General features: G+C 35.1%; 1 protein-coding gene across 5 annotated transcripts in view; it reads right to left on the bottom strand.

Annotated features, from left to right (window-relative positions):
* Window positions 1-366: 366 nt before the first annotated feature.
* SERPINI1 (serpin family I member 1) overlaps window positions 367-24682 on the bottom strand; it is a 75047-nt gene continuing 50731 nt past the window's right edge. For all 5 annotated transcript variants that reach the window (XM_019735797.3, XM_019735777.3, XM_074327440.2 and 2 more), the window contains 6 exons: window positions 22850-23044; window positions 21194-21398; window positions 14379-14476; window positions 2454-2540; window positions 928-1017; window positions 367-694 (listed from right to left, as the gene is read on the bottom strand). In XM_019735797.3, coding sequence (XP_019591356.3) covers window positions 618-694; window positions 928-1017; window positions 2454-2540; window positions 14379-14476; window positions 21194-21398; window positions 22850-23044 — 752 coding nt within the window. In that variant the 3' untranslated portion in view covers window positions 367-617. The remainder of the gene's footprint in view (window positions 695-927; window positions 1018-2453; window positions 2541-14378; window positions 14477-21193; window positions 21399-22849; window positions 23045-24682) is intronic.

The following is a 24682-nucleotide window of genomic DNA, read 5'->3' as shown; positions in this document are numbered from 1 at the left end:
TACAGAAGATGTTCAGTTCACATTCTTTTATACTACACAGTAATACACCATCTTCAGAGAAAAAACAATTAGAATTTTTGTGGCGTACCTGTCTTTATTTCCCTTGTTAATTACTTATTAGGTAAAAGCGTATGATGCTAATTTACTTTGGTGCTTTGATTCTGCATGATTAGGAAAGATTTAAGATGTCCAGAAGTTTTCATACTTAGCAAAAGTCAAAAATTCCTTAATATTGTTAAATGTCTAGTAAATGTTTTTTTGTTGTTTGTTTGTTTGTTTGTTTTAAATGTCCAGAAGCATAACTGTTTCCAAATTTCACCTAGAGGTGTATTTATACTGCAACTTCTCAAATGAAAAAGAGAGCTGTTTCCATGTTCAATATGTACTTTTATTTTAAATACCAGCACAACAAACACATGACATGACAGGACCATTACCTCAATAATACTGATAACATTCCTTGACAAATTGGCTTATAATTTACATACATTGTTTTTATCTGGAGCTATTTTAAATATTATCTTGACATATACTGTAAAACACAAATCTTAAATATATACCAGTTGCAAACATAATGTGCTTAGTTACTATTTTCCTTGTCATTCGAATGAAATGATTTAAAGTTCCTCAAAATCATGTCCACTTGTATTCATTGTTTCAGGATGCATGACTCGTCCCATGAATAGGATTGTACCTGCATTGGGTTGGAAGTGAACAACAGAGGGGATAAAAAAAGGGGGGGGGGCAATTATTTCCCTTCTTGCTTATAATGCAATGATCTCAAAATGAAAATATAAATAATTTCATTTAAAAAATCATTTGAACATTAGAAATTATCTGATAAATAATGTAGAAAGCGTTCTCATTTAAAAGAAAATTATTTCTCTTTAACCTATTAAAAAAGTTCTGTTTTCATAACAGACTTACCTGTTCTCCTATTCCTGATAAGAAAGAAAAATGGATGGTCGACAATAACTTGAGGATACAGCACAGCCATCCTACTAATTGCAATCATTCCTACAGTGCAGAGAGAAAGTAATTACATGTCTGTGGATGTGCAGGGAATAATGAGAAATTTCTTCAAACCATCTATGTTTAATGCAAAGGCAATGGTTTACAGGAAACATGATTTTAAAGACTTAAGGAGAGAAAAAGTCTAACGGTGCTAACACTTCTACTGTAAATACACACACACACACACACACACACACACACACACACACACACAGTTTCCTATCTCCACCCCTCCAAAACTAATAGGGCAATTAATTCTGCCTGTGACAATATTTTTAGTCTCAGTCTCAGATAAATACTTACGGGTTTACTAAAATGACCTTTGAGTTAAGGGAAGAGAGAAGTAACCCTCCCCCCCCAAAAAAAAAAAAAAAAAAAAAGTTTCTTTATACTCTCAAATCATTATTTGTCTGAAATGGGTATTTTTACATAGCAAGTCACCAGGCTTTTAGTAAGCGGCTGGAATGGCAGTGATTAAAGGGAAAATACAGCAATGGGAACCGAGATGTGTTTCCTACAGCTGGGAAACTGAATTCCCCTGAGATCCTTCTTCTGCACGATCATTTTATACTTGCTCAAGGGTAACTCGATTGTGAGAAAAAGGTCACTATTAAATTATGTAAGATTTTAAGTTTTCTTGATATCTGCGAATACTGTGTTTCTATTTCCTCCTGAAAATACTTTTTTAACTGGTGTTCTCCTTTTAATGGACAAATGTATGCAAAGGTAGAATATTGTGTACAACTATGATGTGTTACATTTTATGTATGTGTGTGTGTGTGGGGGGGAACTCAACTAAACTTTGATGATGAGGTTGAAACCAATCCAAAAAATTAAAGAAAGGAAAAAAAAAAGCAATGGAAAAATCATTCTCACTTAACTAGGGAAGTCAGAATGATCAAAATGACCAAGGACATTTGCCTTTTGGCTTTGGACACATGATTTATGGCAATTTTTTTGAATTATTTATTTAAAATTGTGATTTTATTAGTATTATAATTCAGTTAAAGTTATTTATTACTTGCTATCATATGCTCTTGTTCATGTATATGCTTTTAAAAAATCAAAACCTTTCACTGACAAAATTAAAAACTAATCTGCACAAGTAATTAAGCAGGAAGAAAATGTTTCAGTGGGCAGCAGGGAAATATTTAAAACATTGAAACAGGCAGCAGAGCATGAAAGTCTACTCTACAGAGCTGCCAAATGTCCTCCCACCTTTCATTAGAAAATGGGAGGTGGGAGTCACGCCACATGGGGCACTAGAGTGAGTTTAGAACATTCTAGCTAGTTTTAGCTATACTTCTAAGTTAGAGCAGAGCCAGAGAAGAGTCAGTTTTATGGTTGGGTTCTAAAAATGACCCCTATCCCCTGCACAAGATTGCTTCAAAAATACAAATCTAGAAAAGATGAGAAGATTTTAGAAAACAGCTTGGCACCTGAGGTGGCAGCGGCTTCAGAGCCTTCTTCATTAACCTCTATGAAGGACTTGTGAATTGCTTTGGAAAGAAAAATCTCTTTGTTATCTGCAAAAAAAAAAAAAAAAAAAAAAGATAATACAAGCATTTCTTCAGTGTCAGAGATAGGGAAGCATTTTAACCTTTAGTTAAATGGATTTGAAAAATATAAGAAGAGGCATAAGATACTAATATATGATATAAACATAATGATGTAAAACATAAGATATAATGTTGTAAGATTACATTTATGATTTGAGAGAACCATTGAAAATGTGTATTCTGATTGTCCTCATTTCATATTCTCTTGTTAATTTTCTCTTCATTTTTATTGGTAATTTTCTTATTGCTTATTTCTTATATTGCCAGAAAAAGCAGAAAGTGTCTGTTTTAATAGCAACTTCAAATTAGTTCATAGCGCAGTATGAAAACATCTTACATGTTGTGCTCTAGTTTGAAATTTGCAAACACACACACACAAAAAAAAGATAGAAATCTAGATATAACCAGAAAAAGCATTAAAAAAAATCTAATCTCTAATTATTGTTGTAATGTAAATAACCTTGGCAAAGAAAAATAAAATTGTTTTTAAGTTGTAGAAATGTGAACATATAAAAAAGTTACTTTACATTGCATCCAGTTAATTGGCTTATTTGAGGAATACCCTAAAGTCAGAGGAAATAACATATTTTCAATATTAGGAGGACTGCTTTTCCCTTTGAATTATCTTTCTATTTATGCTTATTTTTAAATTAATGGTGGTTATCTGCTGACTTGTGTTCTCTCAAACTTCATATGTTGAATTTCTAACCCTCAAGGCTTCAAAACATGACTGTATTTGGAGATAGATTTAAGTTAAAATGAGGTCAATACAGTGGGCCTTAATCCAATTATGACTGGTGTCCTTATAAGACGAGGAAATTTGGACACAGATAGGTACAGAGGGAAGACCACGTGTGATGGTTAAATGTATGTATCAACTTGGCTGGGCCACAGTGTCCAGATAGTCAAACATATTCTGGGTGTTTCTGTGAAGATGCTTTCTGGATGAAATTAACATTTAAGTTGGTGGACTTTGAGTAAAGCATGATCCAATCAGCTAAAGACCTTAATAGACCAAAGATTGACTTTCTATGAACACGAAGGAATTCTGCCAACCACTGCCTTTGTACTTGAGCTGAAACTATTCCCTGAGTCTTCAGCCTGTCTGCCTACCCTTTAGATTTTGGATTTCCAAAGTCGCTACACTGTGTGAGCCAATTTCTTATACTACATCTCTCAATAGATGATGATGATTGATAGATAGACAGACAGATAGATATGCATAAATATGCATAGCTAGCTAGATGGATAGATAGATAGATTTGATCTAGATAGAGATTTTCCTGTTCTGTTTCTTTGGAAAACCTTGACAACATGTGAAGCCATAGGGAGAAGGTAGCCATTTACAAGCCAAGGAAAGAGGACTCAGAAGAAACTAACTCCAAAGACACCTTGACCTCAGACTTCCAGTCTCCAGAACTGTTACTAGAAAGTAGATGTCCATTGTTCAAGTCACTCAGTCTGTGGTACTTGGTTAGGTCAGTCCTGGCAAACTATACAATAGAGTGGCCTTTAGCCTTAGGTTTCCAATTTATCCCCAACAGTCAACAAAACAAACAAAAGATACCTCAAATACAAAAAAAAAAAAAAAAAAAAATAGCACAGGGTAGTTTACTCAAGTTTGTTCTCCCAACCTTTTTTCCAATTCTTGGAGGTATAATTCAAATTTAAGATAAATAACTTCATTGCTGATGACCAGCACCGATCAGTATTAGTAAAAGCACAGTTGATTTCCCATTAGGCTGCTTAGTAATATTCCATAAGTAACAAAGTCCTATCCACAACACTCATTTTCCTTTCAAGTTTTCAAAAATACGTAATTATCTTATATGGATAGGGAATGATGTTCAACAACGTTTTTGGTACATCTGTTGCACAGCACCTGCTTATTCTGAATAAAATCCAAGACAACTGAGAGGCATCTCTGAATATTCTTTTAATAGGGATATTACTTTCTAAGCTCATCTTTAGTGTTCAGATATAAGCATTGCATTGCGAAATAGTCCATCTCACATATTATGACATTTTCTTCTAGAATGCATTTGATGACTAGAAGAAAAATAAAAAGCAATAAAGATTTTACATTAAACAATTAAGTATAATTAGCTCCTTCAAATCCAGAAGACTAGTTTTTCAATGAATAAAAATAAAATTATAAATTGCCTTTATAACTAGTCAAATGTATTTAATTGGCAAAACAAACACATGATTTTCAAGACAGTAAAACACATTAACGATTTAGTAGTTAACTGATGCTGTATGATTTTCAGACTCTGCTGTGCATTTTCATCAGTCTGATCGGGTCATCCACTAAGAGCCAATATTACGGCCCTGAATGCAAAAGTGACAGAACCCAGTTCCTGAAGGGTAATGAGTGTCCACATCGCCAGCTAAGTCCTCTTCAAATATTCTGAGGGGAGTTCTCAAAAACACCTAATGATATTTCAGCCACATCAATTTGCATAGAGGAAACTACCTCCAGTAACTCCTGAACCTGATCTGCTGGCTTCAGTAGGCAACTTGAGAGAAAAGAATCTTGTTCCTTCAACTCTGGCCTCTGCCCCAAGAGTACCCTCCTCTAATCACCTATCCTTTCATATGCTTTCTTTTACTTATACAAAATGGTGGTAAGAAACTGTGGCAGAAAAGTCAAGACAAGGATACTAAGGGTTCTCCCAGAGAGCTAGTTATTTAAAAGATAATGAAATGGACAGATTTTTAACCAGATGCTTGAAGAAGAAAGAGAGATTGCCCAAATAAACAATATTAAGACCAAAAAAAAAAGGAGAACAAATCTAAAGATACAGAAGGTAATTTTATTAAAATCACAAAAAGTGCTATGTATAATTTTCTGCAGATAAATATTAACCAACTTTGTGAGGTATGATTTATTTGCTATAAACTGTATCTCTATACAATACACAGTTTGGTAAGTTTTGATAGATGTATATATCTGTGAACCCACCTCCACAAATAAGATACAGAATGTTTCCATCTCCCCTAAAAGATTCTTGTATTTCTTTATGCAGATAACTTTGAAAATGAATAGGCTTATGATCAATTTTTTACAGAAATGTATAAATTATAAATTGAACCAAGGGAAAAAAAATAGAAGATCTGGATAATCAAGTAAGCATTAAAGTACTAGTTGAATCAGTAGAGAAAAACTTCCCTCATCCTCAGAATTAAAGACTCCAAGTCTAGAGGGTTTGCTGAATGATAATAACCAAATCTTTAAGGAACAGATAGAAATTTCTGTTATAAGACCTTTCTAGATTCTAGAAAAAGTAATCTAAGTCTTACGTTGATATTAAAATTGAGCAAGGGCAGTCTTAAGAGAGAAAAAATATCATTAACCAAACTCACCTAATACCATGGAGATAAAAGTTCATTTTTATCAGAAAATTAAATCCAGCAAGATATACAAATATTTTAAAAAAATGAGTTTCAACGTTGTCACAATGTGTCATGACACCGCAGTTGAGAACAGCTCTAACAGACTCGAGTTTATATTAAAGCATCTCTGGGATGATCTTATCAAAATAGAAACCAATTTAAGCCACTACCCTACTTAAACATGTTTACCCCCTCTCCTGCTTGCTCTACCTCCCATCTCTATTTCAGTATCTCTCATCCCCCTGTACCTGCTCAGTATTCAATAAGAGGGCCTCTATTAGGTTGCTTCTCCTTCATTCATGTAGCATTCTTCACTTCATACCCTGTGCTGCAGTGTATTTGAACTCCAATAGCCTGAACCTACCAAACTTTATCATTTCTGTGTCTTTGCTTCTCTAGAAACTCCCTTACCCCTTGTTGTTGTTCAGTCAGACAGCTAATCTACATTTAAGGCTCAGCTTCGAGGCCTACCAGGCCTTTTCTGCTCTCCTCTGATTTCTATCCCCCACTAAAGGAGAGCTGACCACTCTTCCCCACTGAACCCAGGACCTAATTCTATTGACGTCTTCATAATATATCATAGTGGTATTGATCACTCTCTCTTTCTGGACTGTCAGCTTCCTTAAAACAAGGATTGTGTCATTCCCTTTAGTATCCCTGGCTTCTGGCATTCAGTAGGCCTAATAAATGAACTACCCTAGTAGAGGGAGTTTCCTGGTAATGTGTAATTTTCCAGTATTTAACCCAGTCCACAGCATAAACAGAAATGTATTAATAGTTGAATGAAAAGGTCAGCTATTTCGTAGGATTTGGGGTGTTGTCACGCTCTGGGCACCATGACCACAATTCTGTTCATAATTATTGCTATAAAATTGATTCCTGTAATAAATAAAATATGGCACTAATCCAAAGTAGATGCTCTAGGTAATTGATGGAGAACAGCACCAGAGAAGGAAAGAATACAAAGACCACACACACACTAAATAACTTAAAAATCTAATCAAGTAGAAGAGCAAAGGGAATTGTATCCACCAGACCCGTGTCATTGTATACATTTCAAAGACAGCAAAATAAAGATCCAATCCAGTGTCCCAGCCCTCAGGGGTGGTTAACTGATGCATGATGGACAGCAAAGGTCTACACATGTAAACAAGACCTCAGAACCCTTAGCCTTCAGAGAAACAGTATCCCTTTGCATATACAAGAGGCAGAGAACGTAACAAATAAGAAATTACATCACAGATACCGAAGGGGAAAAAATGATTTTTTTTTTTCTTTTGGGGCAAGCTTCAAGTAGAAAGGTTAAAATAAAATATAAGCCCAAAGTGGTTTAATCAAGAATGTTTCTGTTGTCACTAAATTTTAGAAAGAGATCAGGTCATGCAAGGATACAGGCGAGCTTATAGCTTCCTATGCTTGCCTTCCATCGTGTAATAGCTCATCGTCGTGTAATTATGTGCCAGTCATGTTTCGTGCTAGGCCATACCCTTTCTCGAGGGCCTGGACCTTGTTTGTCCTATTCATCTCTTATCAATTCCTTGCACACTGCCAGGCACCAAGTTCTCACTCAGATATTTGATGAATGATAATGTGATAGAACTTAAGGAGATTTATTTTACACTGATAAGCTCATCTTATTGGCTAGAGAAAAGCTAACTATTCTCTAAAAAAGAAAATAAATAAGTCAAAGGCAAACAGAGCTACCAAAAAAAAAAAAAAAAAAAAAAAAAAAAAAAAAAAAATCATACTGGCCCCAAGCAGTCTAATCGTGGCCACAACAGATGTTGCTGCCAAATGACGGCTCCCGCTTTCCTCGGGGCAGTGTGGAGCCAGGCTTTTCGCAGGGGTAAGATGGGAACTGGGCCAGTAAAACGCTAGGTTCCCCAGAGAAGAGCTGGGCTATAATTCAAGCTCTTCTAAAAGAAGCAGGGCAAAATACTTAGCATTGAGCAAATATGTAGTGAGTACCCTGTTTGTGTGAGGTATTGTGCAGGGCACCAAAGCCTCTAAGTATCTGTGCTTAGCATAATGTTGGCAGGATGGCCCTCAGATGCAAGTGGATGCTGTTACTTCCTTTGTGGCACTGTTCCCAAATACAGACAATTTACATAGATGTCTGCGTCAGGAAGGACATGCTTAAAATAACAAAATAAAGAGAGTTCCATAACAGAACGCCAGAATATCAAAAGCATTTCTGCACTTAAGTTGCTAAAATATTTTTAGCTTCGGCCCGCGAACTTTAGAAAGGTTTTTAGAATTTGGGTTCCTTCAAGGTAGGAATAGTTTGTTTGTTTTTCTGGATAGATTTTGTTATAGACCAGCAAATATCATTTGTTCATGCATTCATTCACTCATTCATTCATTTATTCATGCATTCATGTACTAAGCACCTCCTATGAGCCAAACATAGCTGATGCACTGGGTATACCTTGGTGAACTAAATATTTCCTTCTAATGGGGTTAGGACAATAAATGACAAGAACAATATAAAAGCAAATCAATACATGACCACAATTTCGGGGTGTGGTAAGTGTAACTAAGAAATAAGATAAAGTATTGTGTTGGCTGGTAACTAGAGCATGGAAGAGGAGCTTCTTAGCATAGGCTGTTAGGAAAGGCATGTATGAGGTCAATTTGAGCTGAGACCTAAAGACTACAAAGGAGCCAGTGATGGGAAGATCTCAAAGTAGAGCTTCCAATGGAAGAAAACCTAGTGCAGAGGCAGACACAAGCCAGACGTGTTCAAGGAGACAGGAGATGGCCTGTGTGTCTGGAGCAGGAGGAGTGAGGAGGGCTGGAGGTTTGAGAGAAGCCCCCACATGTGGCGCAAGGCAGGGCCGGCACCATCTCCTCACAGCACACACACACCCAGTATCTGTCTTGCTCCCCACACCATGCTGGGCTCTGAGGACAGAAAGATGTCTATGACCCAGTCCCTGCTTCTGAGGACAGAGACACATATCTGAACAAATAATCTAAGGAACAGGTAAAATGTGTGATAGCACTTTGCACTATGAGACTCTGAATGAGGGAAAGTAAATCATCTAGGAAGAGCGAGATATCAGGGAAAGTTTCTCAGAAGTGGTGACATTTGGGCTGGGTCTTGAAAAATAAGCAGAAGGGTGAGTGTCAGAGAAGGGGGCAAGGGCATTCCAAGCAGAGGGTTATGTTTGCAAAGTGAGAGAAGCAGTGGGGAAGACCCAAGGTGCAAGTAGAGCCTGGGCTATGAGGAGGTGGGAGTGGCAGGGGATGCACCTGATCTAAGAGCTTGGACCATGATGCTAGAAAGCTGGGCTTTGTCCAGAAGTAAAGGAACACAACTGCTTTGATTTTAGAAGACACGTGAGGCAGAAGCTGTAAAGGGTGAATTGGATGAGAGAAAGCTAGGGGCAGGAAGATCGAGCTTAACTGTTGCAACAGTCCAGGTAAGAAAGTAGGAGCAGAAATGGAATTATGGCATTGGAAGATAAATCTATCCCTTCGGCTTACAGGTACAAGGAGAAAGAGAACAAACAAGGGCAGGGTGTAAGAGTCGGTCCAGCATAAATCTAAGCTCTTGAGTCTGACCTGGATATGGCTTCTGCTGTGTCTTCTTAACTCCTTTATTTTATTGGCTCCTTTATTAAAGCTCGTACTTTATGCTGAAGGATTTAGTACTCACTTTCTCCTTCTCCTTACACCTTCCAAGAGGATTATCTATTAATCGAAATGCTGACAGTCATTCATTTCCATTACAAAAATAGCCCTACTCTATAAAAGGATCCTTACTTCAACTAGATGAGCATTTTACATCCAGCCCAGGAAGAAAATGTTTCTCAGCACTCTCTACATTCCATGTTTATTGTATGAATGCTTACTATGCTTTATGTTAATGAAATTCGACATTAAAAGCAATGGATATTAAACTGATATGAAAAATATAGATACAATAAATACAGAGCATCTCATCTGATTCATTCCTTATTCAGTGAGTACAAAGGGAAAAGCACAGTGCTGGGTGCTTCCTAAGCACACAGAGGGATCAATCTTTGGTGGGTTGAAATTCTGGCAGGGAATATCAGATGCATAAGTAACGATAATATGAGATTAGATGTGAAATGTGACACAAAGTGAAGTGCAGAATATTGTAGAATTTAAGAAAGAGTGACTATTTCTGGTTGTTGTAATCATGGAGGCTTGAAAAAGTCAGGGATATGTGAGCTGAGGCCCAGTTATAGAGGTATTTTGGGTAGGAGAGATTTCATAAAGATGGGGCACTGGGGAGATGTGTGGCCCAGAGGGCATGTTCAGTTTTGCTGGGGCACAAGCTGTGTAAGGAATTAGCCAGAGTTAAAGCTGATGGGGGGCTGAGGTCTGAATGCCCCGCAGTGGACAGTACACAGCTGGCTGAAGGGAGGCTTTGAACAGGAACTGGAATGATCTGTGAGTGAGTTTTAAGGTGATTAATCTCAGTAATAGTAGATAAGTGGTAGATAAAACAGATTAAATGGAAGAGAGATTGGAAACCACTTAGGAAGCTATTGAAATAGTCCAGGGCAGCAGTAATGGGACTCTGAAATGAAGGTGGATGTCATGAAATAGAAAATAAAAGAGTGGATTCAAAGGGTCTTAGCAAAGGATTCTCAAGTCACTCTTTTTCCAGAAGCAGAACATGAAGCTGAGGTTGTTTTTGTTTTGATCCACCAGTAAATCACATTTCTTATTTTTGAAGACAGATGAAAATTTTATTACATAATTGGAGAATGTAGCAGTATCATAGTAGTACCTAATCGTTTTCTGGGTGCTTTTGAATTTACAAAATCTAATAATGTTATTTTTAAAAGTTTTTCTCAGTTTTTAAGAATTTTAACTGAAGAAATAATAAAGTAAAATTCCAAACAGTATACACAGTGGTACGTGAAACAAAAACTCCTGTTATCAAAGAACCTCTGTCCCATATTCTAGAGCCAACCACTGCTATTACTTTCTAAGATGTTGTTCAAAAATGTTCTATGCATTTAATAACTTAATACATCCCTATATTCTCCTCCATCTTTAGGCCAAATACTATGCTCCCATTTTGCTCTTCGATTTTTTTTTCCTCTCTCTGCTTCTGCTTCCATAGCGCTTTCTCTAGTATAGGGTTTCTTACCTCATCGTTATGGACATTTTGGGCACGATGATTCTTTGTTGTGGGGACTGTGCTGTGCAGTGTAGATCACAAGGATGTAAACTTCATCCCTGGCCTCTGCACCCAAATTATCAGCCGCACTCCCCAGTAGCGACAACCCAAAAGGTTGCCAGCTATTGCCAGTTGTCCCGTGGAGGGCAAAATCGTCCTGGTTGAGAACCCCTGTGCTATTAAAACATTTTAGTCACTGCTCCGTTTATTAATTCCAGCTGTTACGTCCTTCTCCCCACAAGTCTGCGTGTTTCCTTAGAAGAGGTATGATATTTTAATCGCTTCTTCATTTTTATGACATAGTACTTTGCTCACACTATCTGCTTCTCAAAGAGTTGTTAAATGAAAGAAAGAGATATAGCATTGAATATAATTAATGCTATACATCTTAAACACCATGAAGTTCTCATTAAAGTAGGAGATAATAACGAAATAATATATGCTAATAATTTTCCTGGGTACTTCTGGGGAGGACTAAGTGTCATAGACACTTGAGTCATTATTTGGAGATGCAACAACTAGACATGTGAAAAGGATACCAAGCACATAAGGCAGAGAATACGGTGCCCAAATAGATGATGCAGGGAATAAATGTACTGAATTCAGAGGAAACAGAGAGGCAAGTGTTATGGTTGTGTCACTAGATAGTTTTTGAATGAATGATGCATACATTAATGTGTGTGTGTGTGAGAGAGAGAGAGAGAGAGAAGGATGTATTGGGTATTGGTTGGGGTGGCTGGCTGGAATGTTGGGGCCGCCAAGACTCAGATAAAACTAGAAATTTAAGAATCAAAGAATTCCCATTGAAAGCTTGAGAGGCTGGCTTTAGATCTTTCATCAAGTTATCCTAAGAATTGAATTGGGTTTGAGGATGGCCAATCCTGGATTTCTTACTGATGTTTTAAGGAGTTAATGTTCAAAGAAATGTAATGTATAAAGTGGTCCCAAGGAAACCTCTTCCCTCCTCCCCACCCCTCATTTTATCACTTAACGAACAGGTACTGTGTACCAACTATGTGTCAGCCCCATGCCAGGTACCAGGCATGAATCTGGGAGCAGGATGCTCAGAAGGATTCAATTCTGATGGAGATTTGATCAAACAGAGGTTTTGCGTATAGAGCAGGGGTGTCCAAACTGCAGCCCGCGGGCCAACTGCGGCCCACAATCCATTTTTAATTGGCCCGCAGCAAATTCTAAAAATATATTTAGTTTACTTAAATAAACCAGGTGAGGCAATACGTACTTCACCTCGATTGAGTGGCCTGGCTGTTTGTGTATTTTACCGCATACGGCCCTTGGTGAAAAACGTTGAAAAAAGTTTGGACACCCCTGATATAGAGTATAGGAACTCTAAAAGATCTTATTCTGCAGTCATAATATATATCTATGGTGTACTGTCTCTGTACATAGTAAAGGTGATTAAATATTATGTTATAAACCTTCCAGATATGTAAAAAAAGTTTAAGCTACCCTGACCACCATAACTGATTTGCCACGGCAGTGCTACTCTCTCAGGACTGAAAAGCAGCAGATGTTCTATGTGTCTGAAATAACTGACTAGATGTTTGGGTGAAAAAGTGAAGAAGGAATCTCTAATCAAAGTGAAAATAACGCCATGGTAAGACAGCAGAATGTAATTATCCATTTGGAATTTGGCCAGTATTGTAGACAGATTCTCTCAGTTCCTAAGGGAGCATAGGAACTTTATACTGTACTTGAGCCGTGAATGTATTTCTGACTCAAACACAAACGTACCCATGACCTTTGTAATCTCTAACCATCCTATCTTCCTGACAATCTCACTGAAGAGTTCATAGCCTTAGTTGCTGGATGTAAGTCACGAAAACCTTTACTCAGGGAAAATTCATTTCTTTGTGTGGACAGGAATGTTTATATAGTAGACATTTAGAACAGCTCTACTAGTGTTTTGTGACGTAAGCTCTCTTACTGAGGGGTAGAAGTTGTAGTATCAAGTGCATCAGTGTCATCTCATTGCTGGAAGCTGGCTGCTGCTTAGAAAACGATCTGCCCAATCCTAAATCTGAGAGGACAGGCCTTTTTTGATTGTAGACCCCTTGAGAATTTATTGAAAATTATGACCATGCTATCTCCACCCAGTCTCTCTCTCTCTCTCTCTCTCTCTCTCTCTCTCTCTCTCTCTCTGTCTCTCTTCCTCCGTACCCCTATACGCAGTTTCAGGGATGGAGGCATCCACTCCTCTGAACTCAGTCCATGAGTCCTCACACTCCAGGTTTAGAAGCTATTTTTTGCTCAGATTGATTTTCCTGCTACTTCAGGAGAGGAAAACTCAATTCTTTCCTGTAACTCATGAACTGCTAAGGAATCTTCTATCACCTCAGCTCTGTCTAGTTGGAGAATTGGGTTCAATAAATTGCATATAAAGATGCTTTACATGTTGAGTTTCTTTTATCTTGATATGTAGTTGACTTTATCTCATGAAAAAAAAAAACAGATTATTTTCCGTGTTCTATAGAAATAGAAGTAATCGTTATATAAGCTGAGTCTTAAACTCACAGGTACCTTATTTCAATGATAAATGTCTTATCATTAGCTGCTTAAAAATATTTCCAAAAGGATTTTACATGTTCTAAGTACTTCAGTGTTACTAACATGTTATGATTTTTACCCTGAACAAATTAGGGCATTTGAATCAAATAATTTAACTGGATTTTTTTCTTGCAATATTTAAATAAATTACTCAGTGTCAAATTTGCTAGGTATATTTCAAAGCTACTTCTTCAAAACCACTGTTTTTTCTTAAAGACTTAGAATAATATTCACATCATCTCACTAGGCATTATTTTAAAATGTGTCTAGCTTTTACAGCAGACACTCATCCTCTCTTCCTTCTTCCTTCCTATATGATGTATTATAACCAGACATTTTGAGATATTCAATCAACACATTTATTGATTATCTACTCTACAAAGCATTGTGCCAGATGGGATGGGAGTTAAAAGATGTGTAAGACAGGTCTTGTAGAGAATATAATCTGCTATTGAAAATAAGACATGAACCAGAATAATATAAGCTTAATGTTATGATTATTCATAGCTTTACTTATAGAAGTTAAATGTGTTTGTTGTATTTAACTGGCAAATGATAGCTATATTTTACCTCAGAACTGCATAATATATAAAGGGTAATATAATACAAGGGATTCAGCATCATCATTTTTAAAAGCTTTAGTGGTATAAAATTTTTTTAAATTGATGTTTATTTCCTACCAGACAAGGCTGTCAAATTTGCATTTTTGATGAAAACTTCAGTAATTCCAAGAGCCTTCAAAACATCTTTTAAATCAATTTGCTGTTCCACTGTGAACCTGGAGAACACATAGGGGAAAAAATATTTAGTTACGGCACTTTAAAAGTGTTTAGTTACAGTATCACGGACAAGAATAAAATATTAGATATGATTTTTAAAGTCGGTTTTATAGAAGGTAAATTATACTAAAACTGGCTTTTAACTGCAAGTAATATTTGATTGTGCTTGTAAAACGGGGAATCGGAGAATAACATAACACAATAGTACTAAATTATTAATTAGGAAAAATATATAAAATGGACACAAAATCACAATATATGGCAGAAAAATGAGTTTTGAGATCAAGAATCATTACCACTGTACTATGTAAAACTTGTAAATGAATAGCTTTCAATAGTCTATGACCTACTTCTATATTTGACTTTTTAAGCTGGTAATGATTAATCATACATTTACCCGAGGTATTTCATTCTCTTCTTAGTATCCTGGTCAACTTTCCACACTATGGAAAGCGTTAACTACATCCAACATTTCAACTCCATACAAATCAGAGAAAGGAAACATAAAAACTACCATGATATAGTTTACGTATATCATGATATAGTTTACATATACAATTTCTCCTGCTAGCACACAGAAAAACTGTTAATCAATGAAAGTGAGTTACATATTACATCTTAAAAACTATGCACTTTTACAATTACAGTAGAGATTTTTTTAAACAAAAGAATAGTAAATATTTTTTGTTTCAATGGATTTTATGAATTATTACACAAAAATTTGTCTCACTCTTATAAGAAGAAATAAAACATCATTGAAAAACTTAAAAGTAACTACAGTGGTCATAAACAGAATACTAACTTTTAAAAAAATTGTATCAACAGAAATCCAGATTGTTCCTAAAATGGAATATCTCCCAAAATAATGAATTGTATTACTCATCTTTCTATTATAGTAAACCATATGGACCAAATGGATGTATTAAAAAATGCATTTTTTAAAAAGTAAAGGGCTTTATTAATTTTTATAAAAACTGAAAACAACTAGTTAGAACTAAATATATTTTTTTACTTACATGTTGCCTCCTCATCAATACAGATCATAAGTTTTTAGGCAATGTCTGTATCCTTAAAAGAGCTAAGTCTCTTAGCTATTTAGTGAAAGTCACTAAAAGTTATATTAGCATCACTTCTGATGTTTAGTTTTTAGAGAATAACAGGGAATGATGGCTATAAATGAGACTCAGACACCAAGAGGAATGATCATGGGAAAATAGTTTTAACAGGTTCATGTTTATGGAAAAATATGACCAACAGTGGAGTAAATATATAGTAAACATATTAAACTAAGTACTAAATTTTAACTATATCCTACACTTTAACATGGACTTAATGTTTATTTTCTATAAAAAGCAGATATTGATTGTGAAAGTACAAAAAGGGGATGAGAGGAAAGTATGGAATGTCTTGGAGAGTACATTTGATGGCTTTATTAAGGTGTTTGTGTGTGTATGTCTGTGTGTGTGTACACTCTGTTACTATTATGATTAATTTATCTTTTAGTCACTAATATGGAGCTTATGATATACTAGGAACTGTTCCAAGAGTAGGAAAAACAGATTAATTTAAAAAAACATCAGAGCCCTTTGAGGTAAATATTATAATTATCCTCAGTTAATAGAAGAAGAAACTTAGGAGCAGAAAGGTCATACAGGGATATGGGTCCAGGTCATACGACGTATGTCCTAATACTCCTAAAATAGAAACTTAAGGGAAGATATCAGTAGGGGCTTCTTTTTACCTCTTAAAACAATTTGGTTTGTTTCACACTTCTGAGGCTGGTTGTTTAGGCGCAGATGGTAACTTACCCAGATTGAACTTGGGCATGTTCCTTCATTTCTGAGCCTCAGTTTTAGCACATGTAAAATGGCAATAATAATAATATCCACTTCATAGTATTATTGAGAGGATTAAATAAGGCTTCTGAAAGTCTTAGGATGGTCCTGGCATATAGCAGGCATGCAATAAAGGGCAGATACTGTCAATAATACTTATTCTATTGCATTTATGTATACTATTCACATTATTATAGATGTTAAGGTGTTGTAAATTTGCATTTTATTGGTAGTGGAGTAATTTAAGTAAATAGCTGAATTCATTCCTGCTACTTTAACTGTAAATTCGTCAACTCTAGCATCTTTTTCATTTTAATATTTGTGGTATCTGGCCTAAGACAAAGCATATAGGTTGAAGTGAAATAAAATGTTGGTGTCATGGTAGTGTTTGTTCTAAGTTGAAGACAGTATGTAAACAATTTCCACTTATCCATTCTTTGTCTTTTTTTCCTTGTCAAACTATTTAAAAATAGCTATTATCCATTACTATCTCTTTCCTCTTGATATAGAATAATACTGACCTAAATAATCATTATGTCCCATATACTAAGTGCTTTCTATGTCCCAGGCACTATGCATGTCCTTTTATGTATAGTACCTTATTCATTCAATCATCTGTATGACAATCTCACACAATCCTATGAGATAGGTACGATTTCTATTCCACAAAAAACAAACTGAAGTTCAACAAAGCTAAGCAACTTGCCCTAGTCACACAGCTAGGAAGTGGCAGAATTGGTTTTTCTAACTGCAAAGCCCCCCAGTACTAATCACTATAATTCTGACAATGGTTTAGTTAAAAACAAACAAACAAACTACAGGCACATTTTATACTTCAGCTACTGAATTTAAATATGAAAATCTATAAAATTGCTTTTTAAAATCAAAAGGCATGCCTGCTTTAACAAAGACTTACAATGTAGTTGTGTATTTGCAACTTTTTATCTGAATAAGTTGAAGAGGTATGCAGAGGGAAGAAGCATTGGAGACTGAGTAGATATATATGGAGAGCAAAGGTGAGAAAAGAACAAATATGTATATATATTACCTTTAAGGAAATTTATAAATTTATAAGCAATTAAACAAACCCTTTGTAGATGTTAAAGAACAAAATCTGATGGCTTACGTATTGTGCTTTTTTGTTTTGTTTTACAAACATGAAACTGAAGTACTTTATTAGTAGATAATCATTTCAAAATAACAATGTGATTCCTGGTTACAAAATAGAGAATGACTTTACATCCTTTGATTTCTAGCACTGATCACATATGGCAAATCTGAGACAACAAAAGTCAGAATGAAAGGTACTACTACAGCCAGGTACCTCTGCCTTCCAAGTATTAAGATATTTGTTTTTGATTTTAGAAAACTCTTCTTATACTTAAGCTGTATCATTAAAGACTGAAATGCCGGAGAATACAATGAAGAGGGTAATGTTCATTAGAACCAGATTTTTAAAAATCCTACCTAGAGAAAAGTATATATAAAACTACCCATAGATTAACACAAGATAAATACTAGGACTTAAAATGCACATTGAAAAATAAACAATAATAGCAATAACCATTTTTCTAAAGTGCTTTTTAGATTGTATATATTTTATATATTAGCCAAACTTCTTTTCTTTCTTCCTTTCCTTCCTTCCTCCTTCCTTCCTTCCTTCCTCCTTCCTGCCTTCCTTCCTCCTTCCTTCCTTCCTTCCTTCCTTCCTTCCTTCCTTCCTTCCTTCCTTCCTTCCTTCCTTCTTCCTTCCCTTCCCTTCCTCCCTCCTTCCCTCCCTCCCTCCCTCCCTCCCTCCCTCCCTCCCTCCCTCCCTCCCTCTCTCTCTCTCTCTCTCTCTCTCTTTCTTTCTTTCTTTCTTTCTTTCTTATTTTTTAAAGTTTATTGGGGTGACAATTGTTAGTAAAATTACATAGGTTTCAGGTATACAATTCTGTATTACATCATCTGTATATCACATTGTGTGTTCACCCCCAAGAGTCAGTTCTCCTTCCATCGCCATATATTTTATCCCTTTTTGCTATCATGGATAAATTGGAAGAATATCTGACAATCTCATTTAAATCTTAGAGAAGTGTGACTGTGAATAAACCTTGTAGTATTTCACTGGATTTGGTGATACCATATAGCAATCTTACTCTCTCCTGAATAGATTATTGTATTTTGGATTAAAATACCATTTCAATTCAGCTTCTGAGTCCTGTAGAATTTATTGTTGAGGGGGGAAAAAATAACAAAAATACAAAAGTCATTGACCCTACTCCCCTCCCCCCTCCACAAATATACCCTACACATCTTAAGAAAACATTTTAAAGCTATTTGTATAAAATCTAGTATAATAGAAAGTAAAAGTACTGTCAGCAGGACAGGAACTGGTCAAATTACAAAAATGCAAAGTTGCATTTTCAGGTAATAATCTCCATATGAATAAAACTGTACAAACCATTTAAGACAGATACTTTAGTAAACCTAGAACACAGCTATTAGACCATTTTCACCTTTGCTAAAATTGGATCATATAAATCATTACCCTCGTTGAACATTCCTAATGCTGTAAAATGGAGGAGGTGGATAGTTTCTTGTTGGTTAGCACTGACATGTAAATATTTAAAAACAGTCAGTCAATCTCTTAAAAAGGGAAACCAAATTTATCTTTTCCAGTTTTTAGCCTTCCTCTCTATGCATTAGCCATGCAGAGGGAGATTTCGTAGAACTCCTAGAGAATTGGCTACATGGTAATTAATTGTGCCTAGGATAGTAACAGGCATTAATATAAGCAAGTGAGCTAAGCTATTTTATAATTGAAGAGTATCTCTTAGAATATGAAAAATTAATTTTCTTCTGCTGCTACATTCAGTTTCTCAGTGGACAGGACCTGGAGGCCACATTTTCTAGTGAATATGGTTGAAATAGAATATGTGATACTTATTAAGCATTTATTTAGAATTCTGTTAAAATACTGCTAACAACTTTGAATCTTCACAGAATTGAAGCATTTGGAGTGCTGCTCTTAATACATAAAATTTAATAAGGGAAGAATTAACACTGCTGAATTTCTCATATTATCAAAAGGAATTCATTGCAAAATGCAAGGAAAATACAAAATTAATGATAAAAAGTCTGGATGAGAGTTTAAATCTGACTGAGTTATTTAAATTTAATTGTTAAGTTTAAAAGTAAATTCTTTTAAAGTTAAGAGACATTGTTTATATAATAAGCATGCAGATGTCAATTATATATTAAAAAAAAACAAACTTGGTTTAGTTGTATTTCTTAGATATTTATTGACTACCTCTCCTTCAGAATAGACGTATAGTGGACTCTTTCTACATAAATATATTCTAATGGAAAGTTATGCAAGCTTAATATTTTAGAAAAAAATCCTACAAAACACAAACAAACAATTTATAGTATGATTATCTTAATTTTTATATGTAGACTAAGAAATGTATGACTATATATTATGCATAGTTATTATGTATTATGGATACATAACAGTAACATAACGTGTATATATATTTCAAGCCAAAATGTATACAGTTCTGAATAGTTTCCATTAACATAAGCAAACATCAACTAAGTATTTTTTGGAAAAATAAGCATTTATATAAGATGTATCTTTTAAATGACAATTTCTAACATTAGAATATGAATGAACTTTTAATAATTCAATTTTAATACTAAATGTCCTATTTATTACCTTTCAATGTTCATATTAATTAATCTTCTTTGTATAATTTTCCTAATATGGAATGAGTTAGAACTGTATTTCCACATGCACATACATATATGTTTATCTGTTATTTGTGTGTGTGTGTGTGTGTGTTGTTTTCTAGTCCAGAATTTACATACTACGTTTATAAACTTGTTTGTGTTTACTGTTCTAGCTCCCTTACAGAGTTTTAAGGTATTCAAGGACAGAATAAATATCTTCAGTTGGTTTCGGTTTTGCAAACATTTATTGTGCCTCCGTTATGGGGGAGAGATCTGTCTCTACACTAGAAGAAAAGCAAGACTCACAAAAGGGTAATTTCATTATACAGTCATAACATAAATGCATTGTCATGACAGTGACGTGCGTAAGTGAGGCCAAAGTGAGGGTCACCTGCTCCATCAGGGGTTCCATGGAAGGCTTCCTAGAAGAGCCAGAGCTGCACTCTGCAGGCTAAGTAAATAAATCTGGCAAAGCAATGTGAGGAGGACATTTCAGGCCAATGCAAAAACCACACACAGAGACCAGGGACATGAAAACAGCATCGTGTCTTTGGCATAACTGCAAGCACACAGACAGCACATGTTACAAAATGTTTGATGTACTGAGTGGCCAGAGGTAGGGATGAGGACGAGAATGGTAGTCAGAACATCAAGCCCTGCAGGGATTTTATTCTTTCAGCCACAGGGAGATGTTAAGCTTCTTCTTGCTTATTTAGGGTTGCGTCTCTGCAACTAGCACAGTGACTTGCTTGCACTTTTCCCAACAATGTCAGAGATGATTTTTCCAGATACAATCAGCTTTAAATATTAATGAATTACCAAAGACTTTCAAGGGAAATGATACTAAGAGACAATCTATTGGAAAATCTTCTAAAATGAAGCTAAGAATACTGACTCATAGCTGAAACAAGGTCTTGTTAAATAGTACTGAATGAACCAAGAGAGCCTGTGTCTCTGGGCAGGACTGCATGCGTGTGAAAGAATACTTTTTAAAAAGGAGAAGAAGAAGGAGAAGGAGGAGGAGGAAGACGAGGAGGAGGAGGAGGAGGAGGAAAGTAGCACAAGACTTAAAATTCAAAAGTAGTGGCAAAATATTTTGGGGGTCAGAACCTTCATGATACCCCTCCCCCCATGGTATCTGAGGGAGTCACAACAGGAGCCTCTCACCTGGGCAGGTACACTTCCACTTTTTGCTTCTTCACAGAGTTTGCCCATTCTTCAATCAGCTGTGCTTTGACCAATGGCTCCAGGGTGGCCAGTGGAACTTCCTGTCTGGACAATATCAGCATCATACTTATCTCATCTCCCTCGTATGGTATTTCGAGGACCTGGTAGATACCCCCAGCTTCATTGGAGCCATCACTAAATTCCCCTAAAAAGAAAAGAAAGGTGACCAAAAAAGCTCATTACAAAGCTGAAATAAAAGGTTTAAAGTTGTTATAACTTTTTTTCAAAATAGTGAATAGGAAATAAGAAATGCAGGCATCTGAGAAAAAAAGAGGGTTTATTTAAAAATAGACCTTGAAATTTAAGTGAGTCCTCAGCTCTGCAGAATTTATTTTATTTTAGAATCCCCAGAATTATTTCACATTTGTCACAACATGTTCTCTAGACTTACTTTTTATTTTTAAATAATACTTCAAATGAATATAGATTTAAAAGCTATTATTAGAAACAATGAAAAATTCTGGTTAGAAAAATACAGCCCTGGATCCAAGTTGGATATAAGTCACATTTAGTAATATCCACCTGATTTCTGAGAAGAGAAAAATTGACCACGTAATACCTGGTACTTTATTAATACCACAGCTAAAAGCTTTGCGGCAAAGGCAGCACAGCCAAAATGAAATCTATTGCATTCTACAATAGCTATCTAGTGTATTTGTGGTGATTACGACCTTCAAATTAGGTACTTAGGTAAATTAGATCATTGGCTTTGTGTTCTATGAACTTAGCTAAATTGAGTAGGCTTTCATAAAATATAAATAAAGAAGTCTTTAAAACAAATGGTCCTGCCACTACTTTATAATTTCCCCCATTCAAAACAAAATGTAATGCTTTTGGCATGAATATTTTCATATAATTAATCTAGGGCCTTTAGATGTTCTCAAATAATGGGTATTCTCCCTTTGTTTTAACTGTTAAATTGATTAACTATGATTATAATCTTTTAATTTTACAATTTTTTAAAAAATAGAATAAGCTATTAGTTCTAACATATATTTAGTTTATAATTATATTTCTGCTTCTGACAACAAACTATTGCAGTTCAATATGGTGTGTAGGAAGGATTAACACCAGAAACTTGAAAAGTCCAATGAATCATCTTTGAAAATAATTCCAAGAATATTGAGTTGTATCACAAATCATAGACCCTCAGTAAGTGAAACTATGAATGAATAATTATGCCTGACCATACATACACAAGTGTGAAAGCAAAATTTTAAAGGAATGCTTGTAATTTAAAAAGTTGTGAGAAGTCCAAGTCAAGAGCTGGGTGCAACATATGGTTCACTAAAAAACATCCCAAAGCCGACTTTTCGTAGCCAACATTCTTACACAAGGTCATGCATTTCCATGTGAATAAAGCCACTCTACTGGTGTGATCAAATTTATAAATTAAAGAAACAGATTGGAAAGCTGTCAATGCATATAATACTCACTCAGGATCTAATTAGAGACTTTTGAAAATGGAGCCAAGGAAATTGAATTGTAGCCCAAACTAGATTGACAAGAAATTTAAGTAATGAATATTTAATGTTTCTTTTTAGAAATTTATTGATACACCACAAGAAGAGAAAAATGAAAGCCGAAATATCTTACCATAATAAAATTCTCCTTGTTGATACATCATTGGAATTTGGACTTCACTTTCATCATCTTTAGTAAAGGAGAAGGTTCTAGTATTTTCAGGTCTAAATTGGGACTTCCAGTTTCCCTTGAAATAGACAGCATTGATGAGGGCCAGATGAGTGACGGCATCAAAATCTCTTGGGGATACCAAGTCTTTGAACAAACCTATTCAAAAAAATAAATAAACAAATGGATGAAAATTCATATTAAATCGGAAGGTGAAAGGAGACCATCGGATAGAGCAATCCAGAAAAACTGTGTACCATTATCAAATTTTCAATAAAAATTGGAAGTATCTTATTTTCAAAGGAAAAGTTACACACACACGATTATATACGATTGTGACATAGAGTAAGCCTCAATAAATGTTTCTAAGTTAACTTTTAAACAATGTACATGATTAAAATGTCATCCCGTTTACAATTTCCTCCATGTATATTGGATATCTTTCTACCAAATGTAACAGGCACTTTTGACTATGTGGACACAGATGAGTGAAAGCTAATTTAACTCATGATGCCTCATTGTCTATCCTTTGAAATGTTCCTTTCCAAATCGATTCTTAAAGACACTGGGTCTTTGTCGATTATTAAGTGTTTAAGAGAGTTTGGAAACAGTTTTTAATAATTCAGTCTACTCCAGGTAGATTATTATTCTTGATTCATTCTTTGAATGTTAAAAAATCAAGTGTATGTGTCTTTTATCCTACATTTCAATCTCAGAGTTGAAAACGTGGTCTTAGTGAAAGTGATCACAGTGGGAAGTAGTCTCATAGATTTATTCGATTAACATTATTTGAGGAATTTGAAAATATGAATTAATTTAATGAACATCTGTAGTAATCTACCTACTTTCAATTTAGTCTTATTTTTTAGATTCTAATTTCAATTATTTTCATGGTAAAATTGGAAAATAAAATGACAAAATATGAAACATTTGAAAAAATGAAATACATTTACGACATATGAGTTAGAAATAAAATTTTAAATTAATGCATCTTTCTAATTTCTCGCCATTGAATTGGGCTTAAAATGAGCTACTCTTTATTAAAGGAATCCTATTCAAACTTTTGAGTGCCAATCCAGTTCGGTGGTTTAAAACCACATGCAAAAGAATAAAATTAAACTGCTTATCACCATACACCAAAATGAACTCCAAATGGATCAAAGATATAAATATAAGACCTGAAACAATAAATTGCACAAAAGAAAACATAAGTACTAGACTTATGAACCTTAGTCTTAGAAAGAATTTTATGAATTTGACCTCAAAGGCAAGGGAAATAGAAACAAAAATAAATGAATGGGACTACATCAAATTAAAAAGCTTCTGCACAGCAAAAGAAACATGAACAAAATAGAGAGGACACCAACTGAATGGGAGAAGATTTATAAACAACACCACTGATAAGGGGCTAATATCCAAAATATATAAAGAACTCATAAAACTCAACAACAAAAAAACAAACAATCCAATTTAAAAAGTGGGCAGAGGACCTGAACAAACACCTCTTTCTAGAAGACATACACAAAATGGCCAACAGATACATGAAAAGATGCTCAACTCACTAGCTATTAGGGAAATACAAATTAAAACCACAATAAGATACTACCTCACACCTGTTAGAATGGCTATCATCAACAAGACAAGTAATAATAGGTGTTAGACAGATTGTGGGGGTAGGGGGAAAGAACCCTCATACATTGCTGGTGGGTATGTAAACTGGTACAGTTATCATGGAAAACAGTATGGAGGTTACTTAAAAAATTAAGAACAGAGTTAGCATATGTCCTAGGAATCCCT

Source organism: Rhinolophus sinicus, chromosome 17 (assembly GCF_057876585.1).
Source record: "Rhinolophus sinicus isolate RSI-liver-muscle chromosome 17, RSI-T2T, whole genome shotgun sequence".
NCBI lineage: Eukaryota > Metazoa > Chordata > Mammalia > Chiroptera > Rhinolophidae > Rhinolophus > Rhinolophus sinicus.
The sequence above is the reverse complement of the archived record's forward strand: the minus strand, read 5'-3'. Positions and strand labels throughout refer to the sequence as shown.